Source organism: Cupressus sempervirens, chromosome 2, assembly GCF_028749045.1.
Source record: "Cupressus sempervirens isolate cs-2001-9-10 chromosome 2, ASM2874904v1, whole genome shotgun sequence".
Lineage (NCBI taxonomy): Eukaryota > Viridiplantae > Streptophyta > Pinopsida > Cupressales > Cupressaceae > Cupressus > Cupressus sempervirens.
In genome coordinates this window covers 75,152,385-75,170,164 of record NC_143119.1, presented here as the reverse complement: position 1 = coordinate 75,170,164, position 17,780 = coordinate 75,152,385, and the positions used below count along the sequence as shown (strand labels likewise).

At 35.7% G+C, this 17,780-nt stretch overlaps 1 protein-coding gene across 1 annotated transcript; it reads left to right on the top strand.

Moving 5' to 3' along the window:
* The first annotated feature begins 418 nt into the window (after positions 1–418).
* LOC149571112 (caffeoylshikimate esterase-like) lies at positions 419–15,823 on the top strand. Its single transcript, XM_089812674.1, has 8 exons — positions 419–998; positions 4,505–4,534; positions 5,060–5,186; positions 5,317–5,463; positions 14,756–14,886; positions 15,021–15,158; positions 15,344–15,442; positions 15,521–15,823. The coding sequence occupies exons 1-8, from the start codon at positions 732–734 to the stop codon at positions 15,743–15,745; spliced, it is 1,164 nt and encodes a 387-aa protein (XP_089668800.1). The 5' UTR covers positions 419–731; the 3' UTR covers positions 15,746–15,823.
* The last annotated feature ends 1,957 nt before the right edge of the window (positions 15,824–17,780 follow it).

The following is a 17,780-nucleotide window of genomic DNA, read 5'->3' as shown; positions in this document are numbered from 1 at the left end:
TATATATATATTGACTTATAAAAATATTTTCATAACACCATCCACAATCACTTCTTACTATATGACTCTAATAACATAGTTAAACTAATATTCGTATATAAGAAATACCTACATCTATCTAACTATATGAATCAACTCTCCATTGAATGTTTTTAAAAAACAATTTACAATAGACAATCACTATCATTTAAATTCGAATATTTATATTAAATATAAAATTATTGTTATAATAAATTATATATAATAATTTAATATTTAAAAAAAAAACCACACTAGACTTCTACCGTTCATATAATTAAAAATAGGCCAATCTGTATAAAAAGTGCACGTTTGCAACACATGTAATCAGCATGTGGTGGCAAGGGGAGGATCATTTCAGCCTTCAGGAACCTCCTGTTTGACTAGGAAATTTGTTCTGCCAAATCTTCACCGAAAATATAAGCGAGTCAAAATCGAACAACCAAAATTTAAAGCCAATAACATCTTCCAAGCCTAACGCGTGCGCAACTCTCGTGCACCTACGGCCCAGATCTGTAGAGACCCCAAACAATTTCAACTTTAGCTAGACAACTGGCAGATTTTTACAGTTGTTCTATCTGACAATCTCATATTCAGTACAGCTCGAACCAACGATCTCTGCCAATCCTCGAAGACGACCTCAATTGGTCGGGTGTAAAATCAAGGAAGGAAATACCTTTAATTATAGAGTAGGTAAGAATGATAGCAAACTAATGAGGAATTTGAATACATTTGTTAGCGTGGTGTGTAGTCCTCCGGGGGCCGTGGCAGCTGTGGCAGTTGTGGTAGTTGCATGCGCTCTGAGATTAAGTAGGTTAAATATCAAAACCAGGGTCACGGCCCCTATCGTTCAAATGGAAGGTCTTGATGACGAGAAATGTTCCCTTGCTCGGATGAAGATGGATTATTCTCCCGCCAGGAGAAGAGTCAGGCAGGCATTTATTCAAATTCAGCAGAATCTGGATCACTGCCTCTTCAAGGTTCACATCTTCATTGGATTGGTGTCCTTCTGTTTTTCATAGGGGATGAATTAGTTCTATTTGATGTTGTTTACTTATATTTGAAAATAGTAATAATTCAAAATTTGGGGGCCGCCAGAGTTTGAGACAATAATGAAAAATTAGAAAATGATAAACAGCTAAAACAATTTCAATAGAAATAGGATTCTGTCATCATGCTTTTTCGATCAGGATTCCCAAACAGCGAGGACTCCCTTTTATTTGGGAGTGGCTTGTGAGGCTGGCCGAGTACTGACTGTGAATATGGCTAGATCCAAACGTAGAACTTTGTTTCCTTTTTTATTAATTTACCCAAATGGTTACTGTTTGGATTTCGTTATGTAGGTTGGATGGACATGACCCAGATTATGATCAGATTAATTGTTAATTTTTTAATTCAGTATAGCACTTTGCGCGAGTTTAAAGCTCGAGGTATCTCTTTTAAGTTCATTGAAGGATAAGGGCTACATACCGCTTTGTAAAGATCGTTCCTTAAAAAATTAAAAAATAAGAGATTAAAAATTAAAAGAGCTTTTTATGTGTTTTTTCCAGTTTGGTCCGCCAAACGCTTTTATTATAACTTTTAATCATTGTCGTGTTTTCTACACCTGAGTGAGTAATGAGCTGTTTGGAACATTGAGCAATTTGGATTGGACGACTAGTCGAGTGAATTTTGGGTGGCTTCTATTTATTTATTGGATTTCGTTTTTGTAGAGGGTATTGGTCACCTAGATAATTATTTAGACTCTGGGATTTTGGTTATTGTTTTTTTGGGCTTTACTTGTATTCTGAAATTTAGATACCTTTTTAGTTAATAGTTTGCAATGCTTCTCAAACTATCCATTCTGTCTGGGTAGAGTGGTAAGTCAGGGTGCGTCCGTGAGAAGAGCCAAGCTGCCCTTGTTGTGTTTGTGTGTGTGTCCATGTTGACTAGACATCTTCTACCCTGGTTGATGAAACGGGCTTCTCTAGATTCAGTTTGAAGTGTGATAGGTGGGCATGTTGGCCCGATTTTAAAATATAATTGGTTAGGCGTTCTAGTTTGTGCTGAATGAGAACCTTTGTCTAGTCGTCTAGATGATTAGGGACGAGAAAATGCAAGATGGTATTTTGAATTTTTAACCTCCTGCAGATCAAAGTGGCCTGCTGGGGCCTATAACAATATGTTTACTTGTGATATTGCTATCAGAAATTGACTGTGTATATTTTAAGTCAAACTCATTGACCCATGTTTCAATGTTTACTTAATTAGAGGATTTTTCTTAGTGTTTAGCATTGGAATAAATTTCTGAATAACAGAGCTTTGTGGGGTTTCGTTCTTTTAAGATTTTGTATACTAGGTTATGATTGAAAATATATTTAATTTTACCCAATTAATAGATAGAGTCCATATGATCTTGCAACTGATTAAACTTGAAAACTGGCAGATCAGTGGAATTAGCTGGAAATCATTGTCCACTCTTGCCATGATTTTTTCTTTTGTAATTCAGATCAACCCATCAGTTACAAGAGATATAAGATTTTCAGGAGATAGAGAATTGCACAGGGATCAGTCTTAAAAATCGTCCAGTATCACAATGGGCATCCAACACAAAATAAATATACTTGATAAGTGTAAGGAAAATGTTCAGAGAATAGATAGGAAAACACACGAATCACTCCCAAATGGATCCTGTCTGCATTATTTATGCCAATGCGGGTGTGATTAGTGTGCTTAGTTATCATACTTAATTTTTCCTTGATTCATTATCTGTTTGACACAGAATGGAATGGGCCCAGATCAACCACTCACAGATGGATCTATCGCTCCTTATCCCCTCTGTCCCTAAAAAGATTGTTCTCCATTCGACCATTCATGGCTACATCCAGGGTTGAAGGTACAACATTCATAAGGAGTCTCACAATCATGAGTTTTTTTTAATCAGTGTAAACTGTAAACCATCAGCTGGTATTAACGATGATAGAATTCTAGCATGCTAGCATATGATCATGAAAATCTAGGAACATATTGAAATAAAGCTGCCACTCTGAGGTTTATAAATGAAAGGTTTGAATTTGAATGGAAACTGCAGGCAGACAGAATTATTTCTAGTAAGAGAGAAAATTGACAATGCTCAAGTTAAAATTATTTTGCATTATTTGGGTATAACATTGGGTGCTTGGTATGCCTGGCTGAGTTAATCTCCAAGTTTGTGGAAGGTTTCTTACCATTTATATTTGCTGAAAAAGTTAATCTATACTTAGAGGATTTTGAAGAAAATTAGATTATTATTCATATTTAAGATTGGGGTCCGAATAGATAAATTGTTAAGCTAACATTCATTCGTACATATATGGATGTCAGCATAGAAATGGCATATTTTCAAAATCCTTGTATATGATATAGCTGGGATACAACATCAAACATATCAACAGGAGGCAGATGGATCACTAACATAGGGGCCAATATTAGTAGATCAAGCATTGCCAAAATCTTACTGCAATACAAATAAAACAAGAGATTACTCTAACTAGTTTCCTTTGATTATTCCTGTTTAATGATTTTAATATTTTGCTAAACATTAGGTTGCTCAGCAGTGCTTGTGAGAAGCTCATATGACATCAATTGAAGTTGGTTAAGCTTCTTTTATCCTTCATCACTCCTCATGCATCAAAATCACACTTTCATGTCAACATAGTGTAGAAGTCCTGATGCTCCCGGGAAGTCCTGGTGCTTCACCTCTGTGAGCATCACCTAGATATAATGAGTGCTAAGTGTTCCATTTATTCTCATGAGAGATGAATTCATGTGTGAATCACTACTCTGAAACATGGGTCAATGAGTTTGACTCAAAAACTACACAGTAAAATTCTGATAGCAATATACAATGGTTTAGAAGGTTAACTGGTTTATATAAACCACTGTAGCATGGATTGTATGGTGATGCATTAGGATTTACCAAGGTTTCATTAGAGTTCAATCCATGAAGTTATATAGCTTGTATAAGTTTGATTAATTATATCCTTTTCTATTGGCTAGGCCTGTGTGAATGTCAGTGTGTAGATGCATAATGTGAGTTTTGACCTAGTTTGCATTGTGTTTTGTTCAACTGATGAAGGAATGGATGAAAACTTGATGCCTCTTTTAAATAAAGTACTAATAATGAATGTTGTTGTGGTAGTAATGACCAAACTCAAGTTTTTCTCTTTTTCTTTTCCAATTTTTTTAGCTGATACACTAGAAAAGACAAACAGGATGTTTGAAAACCAATGGTAATTGGTTGTAAGTCTATTATTTTCTAAGTGGCTCATTAGGATTTTCTGCCACCTAGAGAGTGCTTATTTAGTTTGAATTTATAAATGATGGAATGGAAATTTAACAGCTTAAATAAATATCAAGGTATCTGAATTGCATGCATTTGTTGTGTACAGTAAGTTGTGGATAAGTGTTAGTATACTGTGTAACAGCACTGTTATCTGAATAAGTAATTTATCACATTTTCTTGCAGATGGTGAAGTCTGGAGTAAAGACCGAGGAGGTATACTCTTTATAAACTTATAATTCATCATTGGTTTTTAATTTTAACCATTAATAAATATAAATTGTTAATTTTTCTGTAACAGCAATTTGGTAGGGCCATTTAAGACAATCATCATCTTTGTACTGTCTGTTGAGTTATCTGCAATTAGTTGGGATAACCTAGTTGTCATTTAAACTCTAAATGACATTTAGCTTCCACTGTCTGTTCCAGTTATCTACAATTAGTTAGGATAACTAGATTGTCATTAAATGGTAAATAGTTTTGCCTTCTGTTTTTCCTTTCTACAAGGAAGGCTTACCAATACAACATCCAGCAATAAAAGACATCCACAAAGATGTTTAAACTTATCACTTTAATTTTCTGTCATATAGATTGTCAACTTTGTCTCATTAATATTAACATTTTAGTATCAACAATCTCCTTGAAATCTCACAAAACAATTTTTCAGAATTTGGAAATTTCAAAGAATTTCTTTAGTGAATTCTTAAGAACTAAGAAAGGGAGTGTTGGTGCTATGAACAGAGATATGAAAAAAATTCAAGAGGTCAAGAAATCTTCTCCAAAAGTTGGCTTCCAGAGTTTGATCCTTTGAAGGCCATTGTCTTTTTCTGCCATGGATATGGGGATACATGTACCTTCTTTTTTGAAGGTAAGATAATTTGTAAATTATGTGAAAATTTAACTTTGGTTAGATTGTGGCTGAGGTTTTCTCATTCTGGTGATTACGTAATGCTGAGGAGTTCATGATATCGATGCTTGAAGAATTGCACAACTTGCAGGAATTGCTAAGAAACTTGCAGTGTCTGGATATGGTGTATTTGCAATGGATTATCCAGGATTTGGCATTTCAGAAGGTCTACATGGTTATATCCCAAGTTTTGACAGACTTGTGGATGATGTTATCGAACAGTTTTCCAAAATCAGAGGTGTGTAGTTCAACTGCTTTCAGAAGGTCATAGATTCTTGCTTCTGTTTTCTGCCCACAATTCCTCTTTCATGCTGATTACTGTGCTCAGTCATTCCATAAAAGGCAATAGGAGACATGCTTCATTATTGATGTGACTAACTGGAATCCTAATAGCTCCATTTGATCTAAATGTAAGGAATCTAGGGTTTGGGTAGAATCTGGAAAAGGAGTCTCAGGACAAAACCTTCTGAATTTACTGTTACTGTAACTCATTATTTTCTGTACTGTCCTTGTATGAATGAAGATGGATTTCTTTCAACCATTTTAAAGTTCTCACCTGAATATGGTCAATCCTGGGTGGAGTGTCCACAAAAGTAGCTATATGCGATGTTAACTTGACAACCATGAGCTTAGGAAGTAAATGCTAGAGGATTTCGGAGTTGATCATTCCTTGAATGTAAGGGTAAAATCACCCAATCAGAGCAAGAAACTAGACAAACAGAAACAATTTTGGGCCCATAACCAACTCTATCATAGCTTTGAACCAGCTGATCCGAGTTGCAGTAGTAATTTATAACTGGTGCTACTACCAGACCCAATCTCGTGATCTATTGTCATACCCAGCCCAATCTCATGGTCTGTGGTAAAGCAAAACTGTCTTTGTGGTCTCTGGTGGACCAAATCATGTTTACAGCCTGCTGTACCACCAAGATCATATTCTATCTAGGCAAAGCTTGGCTGTTGGGTCCCCTTATAATGCAGTGGTTCAAGACATCAGCAATTGTATCTCATGGATGTAACTTTGTTCTCCTCTTTTTTGGGTTGGAGCCTTAAATATGACTTGTGGGGCGTAAAGCAATGCCCTGTACGCCTGACTGGACCATTAAAATATGATGCAGCTCAACTGATGGAAGTTATAGAGTAACGTTTTCATCTCCCAAAACATGTCTTTGCCTTCTAGAGTATTGTATATTCATATGAATATATGGAGGGAGTTAGGAAGAAAGGAGGGAGAAGAATATAGCCATTCATCTCTTTTTTGAGAACGTAATTAATGTAACATAATGATTAATGATATCTTCATTGTGGTTCCATGTCTTTCCTAAGTTTCATTTCTGAATCTTTGATCAATTTCACCCCGTACGCCTGAATTAAAGCAATTTAGAGTTCCATCTGCCAGATATCTCTTCAGTGTTAGGTAACAAATCTCTTTTCTATAAGTGATCATATATCAAGAGATATTGATATTTTTCTTCACTCTCCTAGCAGAAATGATAAAGCACAGGGGAGTGAGAATACATGTTTTCTTCAGTGACATTCGTGCAAGGTCAGTTCTTGGATAGTTGTAACATTTCCTAAAATATAGCTTCCTGGGTTACCCCTCGTCATTTGATTTTATTGCATTCAAGCTCCTTATGAACTTTAATAATCTGCGCAGTGTAATTCCATTTTTTAAGAAATGCTGCTTTTCATTGTTGGAGTGTAATGGGCCTAGTACATTGTCTATAACCTAAGGTCTGATTTTTCAACTTCCAGGATTCAAATCAACACAGCTATAAGATGTATGCATGGTTGGATCTAAAAACAATTACTGACAGTTAGACATCAATGCTCTAGCAATGTATTGTTTGGTATAAGAAGTCTTTTATTCAGAATTGTGACTGCCACAGCTCACTAAGACTGCGGAAAACCCTTGTATTACATAAGAGTTTACAATTACACTTAATATCAGGAACAGAAGTGATGATTCCTGAGTTACATTAAAGTAAGTGCTCACACTAATATAGAGCCTTGGATAGATAATAACAAAAATATCAGAACTCTTAACAAGATAGTGAATTGATGGGGATCACATCAATAACAAATGCAACATTAGGCATGTGTATTGTTAAATGCCTGTAGATTTATATGAGGGTTGCCAGGCTTAACTAGTTAGCTCCTAGATTTCAGGGAAGATGATCCATTCCCACACAGTCCTCTTAAACTTGTGCCCAGATCTCTACTCGCACGCATGCCAAGATTTCTCTATATTGCACACAGATCTAGTAATCCATTCTCAGAATTCATGATATGAATTGTTATCAGAAAGATGTTGCATGAAATTATCCCTTTCAATGAAACTGCTCTACTACACAAGCTTAGTACTAAGACTCTCCCTGATTGGTTTCCTGATAAGCGAACCACTGTCTGCAAAACCTCTGGATATGACCAAGCCTCCCACAATAGTAAGTGATCTTTTCTTGTAAGCCTCTAATGCATGCTATCCTTTCTGCTGAGTGAACACACCTTTTTGCCTTTAGTTGTGGCAGTAAATGCCAGTTCCGCACGAACCATGTCACTGGTGCTACCAAATTACTGTCTCCACCTAGCTTGTTGCGCAATTCATCAAATTTCAAGTCAACATTAGTGGAGGTAATGTTGAGCATCTCAATAAAATGTTCATAGGACCATGGTAGACTCTACCACGTCCTTCTCCATCTTCTGACCAGTTGCCTCTAGTTGATTGCGTATTTCCTTGATCTTCATAAAATGCTTCCACAAAGACATCTTCTTATCCATCAGAAGGGAAAACAGCATATTCTTCAAAAAGAAAGCTTGGCTTTTATCTAATGTTTCATGGAGACTTTTTAAGTGTGCCCGAATCTCAGCAACAGATGTGCCCGATGGCCTTCCTGGAAGCATCTCATTGGTGATAAATAATGTCAACATTATAACAATCTACTTCTCGATTGCATTTGTCAACATTGTCCTGATCTTTGCTTGCAGCTGTAAGACGAGTATAGTTAGCCAGAAGAAGCTAGTCCAAGCACTGGCACTCAAAAATCAAGAGCATCTTCTATTTACATGCAATATAGCTCTACCGTTGAATTTTTAGTTGCCCTCCAACATGATGTTGGTCAATGCTGCCATCCTTTTTGTTTTCCCATGCACAAAAAATGAGGCAAAGTTGAGCTTTTAGAAAATTCTGATATTTCTATCAAACCAATGAAAACCTTCAGCTCGTAGCTGGTAAAAATGCCAGAAAATCTGATTTTCTGGTTAAAAACAGTCAAACCCTTGCTCAGAAACTTTATAGAGGGTGCAAAAATCGAAAAAAAATCTGCACAAATTGCTGTCTGAAACCCTAGGTGCTGAAAGACTGCAATAAAAACCAAATATGTATGTAAAATCCATCTACAGAAAGGTTTTGACACCTTAGCCGCAAGCACCCCATTATTAAAAAAAAAAAATCTCAAAACATGCATAAAAGAGGTCCATGCTCTGCAAACTGTAGCTGCAATTTGCACAAACAATTAGGAGTACAAGAACCAGGGGCGAACTTCTTCTCATGCACCCAAAAAGTAAAACTTTGCACGAACACCACTAAGCATGAGCAAGCTTACATGTCCAGACATGTGTTGTTGTGAGCAGGGTTGTAGAACTCTGGGTACGACCTTCTGTAAATTGCAGCTAAAAAAACAAACACTAATGTCTGCACCTCGCACAGGCTAGAACTAGAGGGTCTAATACTAGAAATCTGCACTGGCATGACTGTGCCTCCTTGCTTGGTATGTCTAACTCAGTCTGTGGCTCGTATAGCTCTGTCTCTAGCTTCTCTTGACACTAGCAATGACTACTCATTCAACTCAATGTCATCCAATGTGAAGCCAAATCCACCCACTACTCCATAGCCCACTTATCCAAATCATTGAAGTCATCCTCTTCATAAACCACCTCAAATTTGCCTCAAATCTGCTTCAAGTAAATAGAAATCAGTTTGTAAGTGTTTGGAAGACTATTTTCCCCCTCTCAGCAAAATACAAGTGAAGAAAAGAGAAATGAAATTAATTTAGACTGTTTTTTGTCTTTAATAGCTGTTATAAAACTACAACCCAGTTTTTGCCAAACAATTTGGTGAGTTTTTGGTGCCAGTAAAAGTTGTAAAAACTCACCAGGCCAGAAAATTCAGCCAGTTTTTGCAACTCGGCCAGTACTTTGCTAGTAGTACATCTATGGATCATGAAATATCTGCATGTTGGATAAAAATCTTCTATTTGGATGATGTCTGGTTCTTCTTCTGTAGGCCACTTTTAAAGATTTGTCTCTTTAGAATTCAAATTGATAGTAATGCTGGTTATTGCATCCAACATCAAATAACTCACAAAGTTGATCAATTCCTGGCTCATCCTATATATATATATATATATATATATATATATATATATATATATAGGCTTTTGGAAAGAATCTTAATATTTTTCTTTTGTCTTTCCTGAGAATTTTTCACTAATCCATTCATCAAGAATTTCCAGTTTCGTATCAATGGGAGTGGGAGGCCTTGTAGGTTAGGATTGTGATAAGTGATGGAGGAAAGTATAATGAAAACTTCCTCTTCTTGAAAAGCATTTGAAGTATAAAGGGGATCCTCTGCCTCTTTGTTCCATTTCTTCCAAAGGCTTGTTCATCATTGTAGTTGGGATATCTTCTTCACGTTTGCCTGCTAGAGTTTCAAGGTAATCAGATTCTTGTTCATTATTACTAAGGTCTTCAACCATTGGCTCAATAACATCTTCCCATAGGTACAGGGCTTAGTCTTCATCAATTACTTCCCACCATGTTGCTCCGTCAGTGGTATAATGTGATTAACATCCTTTAATTTTGGATAATTACTTGAAAAGTGAGGTGCGATGTGGCTAGGTTTGTTGCAAATATAGTAAATGATATATTGTTTGGAGGCCCAGGAGTGTTACACTTTCTCATATAAATATGTATAGGTATATAACTATGACAATTGGGAAAAGAAAGGTTCAGAAAGAAGTTATTTAGAGTTTCTCTTATGGGAAGAATGGTGGTTTTTTCAGGTTGGATAAATAGGTTACACCCACATGTTTGGGTTTCTAGAAAGCTTAGCTTGACATTTTGGTAGACTTGTGCACATAATGTTGATCCTTGATGAAGGCAAGAATTCTAGTTTTGAAAACCTCTAGCTTAAATAATCATTGACTTTACGATGGATGCCATAAGAAGCTTTTATAGGAATTTATCTTAATAAAGATATATCAGAATTATTTGGACTATATGGCATAATTTCATGAAGAACAGAGCATATTTTACAATTTTATGAATTATAACGTTTGATATTTGTTTCACATTTTCTGCTTGAAGGAGGGCAAAATTTCACGACCATTAGATTTGTAAGGCTCATTATGAGATTTTGACTAAAGTATTCATCTCAATTTTCAGTGTTCAAATATTTTGTTTCCCATCATTGTGCAGTGATTCCTTGGAGACATTCAACTGTTAAAAGTTTTTTTTGCAACACCATCTAAAAGACATAAACCTGTAGAGAGTAAATGTATTAGAATAGGCTCTAATTTGTTCAAGAGGATCCAGTGTGTGGTCTATGTCTAAATATCATGACTTTACAAGTACACTATCTCCCATCATGAGAGTAGATGGTGGCAATTCTGGAGATTGCTTTTTAGAATTTCTTTTCATAGATCAGATTCCTCTCTTAATTTTGCAAATATGTTTGTGGTAGGAGAAACTAATTCTTTTGACATCTTTTTCCCCTCTTCTTCTTTTTCCCATCAGTTTAAGCTGGCTTATAAGATAGCTAATTTGTTATCAAGAGGACTAAGAGTGTCTTCTTTTGACATCTTTTTCCCCTTTTCTTCTTTTTCCCATCATTTTAAGCTGGCTTATAAGATAGCTAATTTGTTATCAAAAGGACTAAGAGTGTCTTCAATCTTATAAACATTATTTCCTGTGGGATGGAGATTATTCAAGGATTGCTGAGCGTAGATCCTTGCAATAGAACAATCTTTCATGATGGAGAGTGTATATGATTGTTGTTTTTGGTAGCAAATTGCAAACCTTAATCGCACTTCAAATTTATCTTATTTGTATATCTGATATCCAATATTTTTGCACAAATCACCAAAATTCTCTTGTAGATGAGTGACAAATATAGCCAAGTAATTTATGTTATTATAATCTAGGCAAGGTTTTTTCTCTTCTGCCTTGGAGGGCTAGAAGACATACTACAGATGGCTAATTAATCTATCAACAATCATATGGTAACTATTTAGTAGTGGCCATCTTCCTCCTTAGACAAAGATATATTACATTTTATTATTTGTAAGATTCGAGTGTTTCTCTTAGCAAGGGCATGGACATACATGCAAAAGAGAATGCTTCATCATTTGTGTTTCCTAGTCCTTTTCTTTTCTGGTTTGGATTTGGGCGTTGGTTTATGAGCTTGCCTTTTATCTAAACATATGGGCTTTGTGAGTAGAACTAGAACTTTGTCTAGAGTCAGGTCTCTTCAATAAAGATCTTGTAGATTGGAAGCTAGGAGAGGTTACATTGGAGTATTTTTGTGTTATGCTTCTTGGAAGCACATACATAGAAAATTCTTCTGATGTACAGGTTTCCAATGAGCTGCCATCCTAGGAGCAATATTTTTGATTCAGTGTATCTTCCTTTTATATGGAATTTCTTGAGTAAGATATCCTATGTGCAATTGAACATCTCCTTATAAGCTTTTAGCATATGGAAATGCCTTTGATATCTTAGTGTGATCTGTATTTGTCATAATATGCAAGGCTTGAATTTGGACAATGGCAATACTTCAAAGGTCCAAACATATTTAGACCATAGATAAACCTCAACAGTCAAAAGATTCATGCCAAATTTGAAATTTCTTTACCTTTTTAGTCTGTTGCAAATATAGTAAGATTAGGATAATAGAAAAAACAAGCAAAAAATTTGCTTAATCAAGACAGTTAAAACCTGGCAAGCATGTTCGCATTTGATTTGTGCTTTATCACTGATAGGTATAGATAGGGCACAGGTCTAATGTTCTCTGGAAGACATGAACCTATGTATACAATAATTGTGTGAAAATGGAAATTATTTACATTCTTGTGACTTCTGATATACTCTTAGACTTGGGAAAGACTAGGAAAAGCTTTGTTTGAAAAGTTTTAGTTGGATTGTATTGAAGATATAGATCTATGGGTTTTATCCTAGGTTAACAATGTTAAATGTAGACTGTCACCCAATATTCTTTAACAAGCTAGGATATAACTTTTTATAGACATCATCCTTAAGACCAGGAAGCTTGTATGTAGTTAGCATATATGAAAGAAACTCTTCCATGACTTCAATGTCATGCATTTTGAGTAGTCACATCTTTTGTAGATTCCACAGGAGGAACTTTATAATAGCCTTCTAGTGATGCTAGCTTAATTGTATCCACACTATCTTGAGTGCAAGAAATGTGTCTAAATTTGCCATTTCAATAATCAAGTATACGAGACAAATAAACAAAAATAGTGGTCATAATATCAACCAGATTCCTGGGATCACCTTGTGGTGTAGTGGTTTTGTGGTTGCACTGTTAATGGTGCAACCAAGGTTCAAAACCCCACTTGATCCAAAACAGTGTTAATGATGGTTGGACCCACCTTGGTTGTCGTGCGTGGTGGTGGATGGGTGCACATTTATGGTGAATTAATGGTGATGGAGATTATGGTGTTCAGGCTGATCGCTGATGGAGATGGAGATAACAATGGTCAAATCTCAAGATCGTCACTGGACTACAAGGGCCCGTGGACCCAGTGACGAACCCATGTTGGGTGTGTTTGTTGTGCCCCTCGAACTTGGCGTCCCTGCTGCGCTTCTGTGTTTGCAGGTCTTGGGTGTTGGATTTGGGGATGAGGCCTCCCAGGTCTGTGGCTTCTTTGGTTTGTAGCTCCAGTCAAAAGTGAAATATTACTGATAAAAAAAAAGTTTCAACCAGATTTCATAAGAGACTTCCCACAGAACTGAAGTTCCTCTACAATTCAATAGTCAAGATTTACTAGGCTTTGATGCCATGATAGACCACACATGATTTAGATTATGTCAAAGATGCTAAATAGGGAAAACAGTGGCGGAGATTGGGGTAGAATGGCTGTTGCTTCTTAGTATTATCACAACAAGAAGAAGTTTACAACTCCCTTGACAATTCAATAATCAAGATACACTAGGCTTCAATACAGTGGTAGACCATGTATGATTTAGAGTTAGACAATGTCAAAGATGTGAAATGGGAAAAACAGTGGCAGGGTTGGGGTAGAATTGATGTTGTTTCTTAGTATTATCACAAGAAGAAGAAGCTTACAAGTCTTTTTGACAAACTTGCAGAACATTTTTCTGATTCTTATACAGCACAAAATGCAGAAGAAGAGCACTTGATTGCTCACTGATATGCTTAAACTCTAAAGAATCTGTGAGTCAAACACTATGAAACTGGCATAATTTTAGGATTAAAATGACCTAAGCATCCAGTAACACCAAATTTTATCTAGATTACTAGGGTTAATACGCCAATGGAGATTGCCATTTCTAATTGGTAATATATCACAATGATAGAAAATAATTTTGAATTTAAAGAAGTGATAGACAAAACACTCAGAGTATCCTATGTAATTCAAATGCAAATTGTACTGTATGGTTATTGAAGCAACAACAAGAAGTGTAATGACTGAATTGACCCAAATAATTTGTATGCAGCTGATAGAAGTATCACAAAGGAGTAGGTAATGATGTGAAAGTTGTCGTTACTTGTTGTCTCCAAAAGCATTTAGATTACATGATCGTATGGTATAATAACTTGAAACTGTATGTCATTTTAATCTGCATGTTTCTTCACTACATGGGAATGAACTTTTCACTGACAAGTTCAGGCTAAATGTGTGATATTTTCTGGCCACTGATGTGTTTGGCTTTCTGTAAAAACAAAACTAGGATACATGTTCAAGGATACACAATTTCAGGGACAAAAATGTGTGATCAGAATGCAGAGGGGTATTGATGTGTCATGGACTGATCATGTGTGGATGATTGTCAATGGTCATTCTTGGTTGTCATGAGAGAAACACAGCACATTGACCATGGGGTTGGCTAAAGTGTCGAGTGCTTTGAAACACAGAATATGACAGTAATTGCTGAGTTTTTGATACAGTTTTCATTACAGCTGAAAATGTCGTCAAGTTTGTTTTATGAGTATTTTGAATTAATTTTTGTGCTTTCTCTTCCAATAATGTGTGCTTGTGCTGCTTTATTTCTTTTGCCAAAAATAAATGGTTTACCCCAATGAGAATGTTAAAGGTTGATTTAATAGCTTTTCAGCTTAATATACTGAATAATCATTTGAAGCGAATCTCCTATCTGCTTCATCAAGGCTAGAATACATATGCGAGGAATTTAGCTTGTTATTTTTTTTTTCTGCTTTACAAGCAAGTTTCACATCTTAGACAAATGACGGTTTCTATGACTTGCAGCCATGCCAGAATACAAGGATCTACCGTGCTTTCTTTTTGGACAGTCCTTAGGAGGAGCAGTGGCCCTAAAGATCCATCTGAAGCAACCCCACGCATGGGATGGAGCTGTTCTAGTTGCTCCTATGTGTAAGGTGAATTTATACATTTGAACTTCTAGATTGAAGCACTATTTGACTTCATTCTGCATCAGTTTTTAGCTTCTTATATTTTAAAGTATTAGTTTCTGGTGTTTCGGCACGACTTATTAAAAGCCTTGAACTGTCAGCTTGCAGATGATATCACTCCACCTTGGCTAATGGTGCAGATTTTATTGGTCATAGCTCGAGTCTTTCCTAAAAAGAAATTGGTTCCTCAGAAAGACTTAGCAGAGCTAGCATTTAGAGACATCAAAAAGAGAAAGCTGGTTAGTGTTCTACGTCACCTTGAAAGTACAAAATTATGTACTTGCTCTTATTAGGTTATTCTGCATGTACTTCTTAGTCTTTAAACCTTTTCCACGGAAAACATAAAAATTTTATGGTAACGAAAAATCTTATTGCACAAAGTCAAAGTAAACTCTAAAATGGCCTTGTTATATATTTCCTCCAGGCTGCTTACAATGTAATTGCCTACAAGGACCGGCCACGACTCAGAACGGCTGTACAGATGCTAAGGACTACACAAGAAATAGAAAAAAGAATGCATGAAGTAAGTGTTAAATAATGGAGTAATTTTTGCTTCGATTTGAATTTGCTTTTTGTGGATGCTTAAAAATATTGTTTGCAGGTTTCTTTACCATTGCTAATTCTTCACGGAGCTGCTGATGTCGTAACTGATCCCTCTGTGAGCAAGGCCTTATATGAGAAGTCACAAAGTGTTGACAAACAACTGAAACTTTATGATAATGCATATCATGCTATTCTAGAAGGTGAGTCAGATGAGAGGATTTGTGAAGTCCTTGATGATATTGTTTCTTGGCTCGATGCACACTGTAATGTGAAGCAAAGGTAGATGGTAGAAATATCTACCTTTTTGTATGATGTAAACTTTTAATATCTTATTTATTAAAAATAAATTAGTAATTGCCCATACTTAGCCTATTTGAACTGATGCTTGATAAGCATTTGTTTAATCTATGTTTATGATGCAGTCTAAGTTTTAATTCTAGAAAAGAAAGGATATCTATGTGTGACTAGTCAAAATACTAAAATAGTCTTAAAAGTTCAATACTCGGCACAACTTCACATACCTTTGGTTGTGTAATATTTTTGTCTGCATGTTCTACTAATAATGTTTTTGCCTACGTGGCTATCCACTTTATTGGGATTTTTGGGCTCCTGTCTCGCTTTGGATTTTCTAGGTCTTTCCTGAGCCACAATGAGTTAGAGATTTTATCCGAGTTTCTGGAATTGGGAGATGCTGTTTTGGGATGGCAAAAAAGTTATTGGATTTAGGTGTCAGTCCAAGGAGAATGATAAAATAACTGGAACAAATCAAACGTAGGTAAAAAGAAAACGATATTTTGAATTTGTTAGGGCAATCCTTCCCCTATATGGTTTATAAAGGCTTTTTGCAATTTTATTTGTCATATAAACTCTTAAAAAAAATTTAATGCACCAAATGGAAGGAGCTTTTCCGGTTTATAAAAGCTCCAGGTTTATACAAGAGCAATATTCCCTCTAAGCTTGACTTGAGTAATAAGGTTATACAAACAAAATATAAGTTTCATGTAGTGCATCTATCTTTGTGTATGCCTAATAACCAATGGAATTAAAGTGCTTTTTAATTATTAGCCAAGAGAATATCTCATAGTTATAGTTTAATAGAGTTCAAAAAAATCATAATTTACCTTTTTTTAAAAATAAAATAATATAAAAGTAATAATATTATAAGAAATCATTTATTGTATAGTGAAATGGTTTAGGTGGTGTGTTGTTGTTGTCAACAAGGTTAACTTCTATTAGGTTATTAAGATCACATGTATTGTCTTATTGATCCAATGCGTCCACAGGTATGAACTTTAGCATTAAATTTGTGGACATTCATATTCTTGTTTGTGGGATCCAAATCCTTGTTGGGTTGGTGTGGTTGTGGACTATGTGCACTTGCTAGGCTATTGGGTTTGTGAATTTGGACTATTGGGTATGTGCATTCATAACAAGGATAAGGTACACCTTGTTGGGCTATGTGGCTCTCATTTGGCTCAAGCCAAGTAAAAATTTAGTATTGATTTAATTTTCTATTTTAGTAAAATGAAAAATGTAAGTATTCATGGATGACTTTTGTTTTCCCGAAGAAGTTTCTATAAGGTTGGATAAAGGTTTATTTTTAAGCTAGGCCACATTGCCTACATTGGGCACCTCCAAGTGCTAATCATGGACAATAACTTAATTATTCTATTGTAGTTTCTTATTAGTTAACTTTAATCTAATTAACTATCAATAAAATATAAAATATATTGCAATGACAATAAACATATATTGACATGAACATTACTTTTCCATTCAAATTACACTAACTGTGCTTGCAATCCCAAATTAGTCCACACACACACACACACAATACACATGAACGTTACTTTTTCATTCAAATCACACTAATTGTGCTTGCAATCCCAAATTAGTCCACACACACCCCCACCTACCCACACACACACACACACACACACACACACACACACACACACACACATTCCACACACTCAATACACATGAACGCTACTTTTCCATTCAAATCACACTAATTGTGCTTGCAATCCCAAATTAGTCCACACGCGCGTGCGCACGCACACGCACACACGCAACGCTACTTTTCCATTCCACACACACAATACACATGAACATTACTTTTCCATTGAAATTACACAATACACACACACACACACACACACACACACAATGTTACTTTTCCATTCCACGCACACTATACACACGAACGTTACTTTTCCATTCAAATTACACTAACTGTGCCTGCAATCCCAAATTAGTCCACACACACACACACACACGAACATTATACATTCAAATTACTCTAGGCCTCTCTTCTA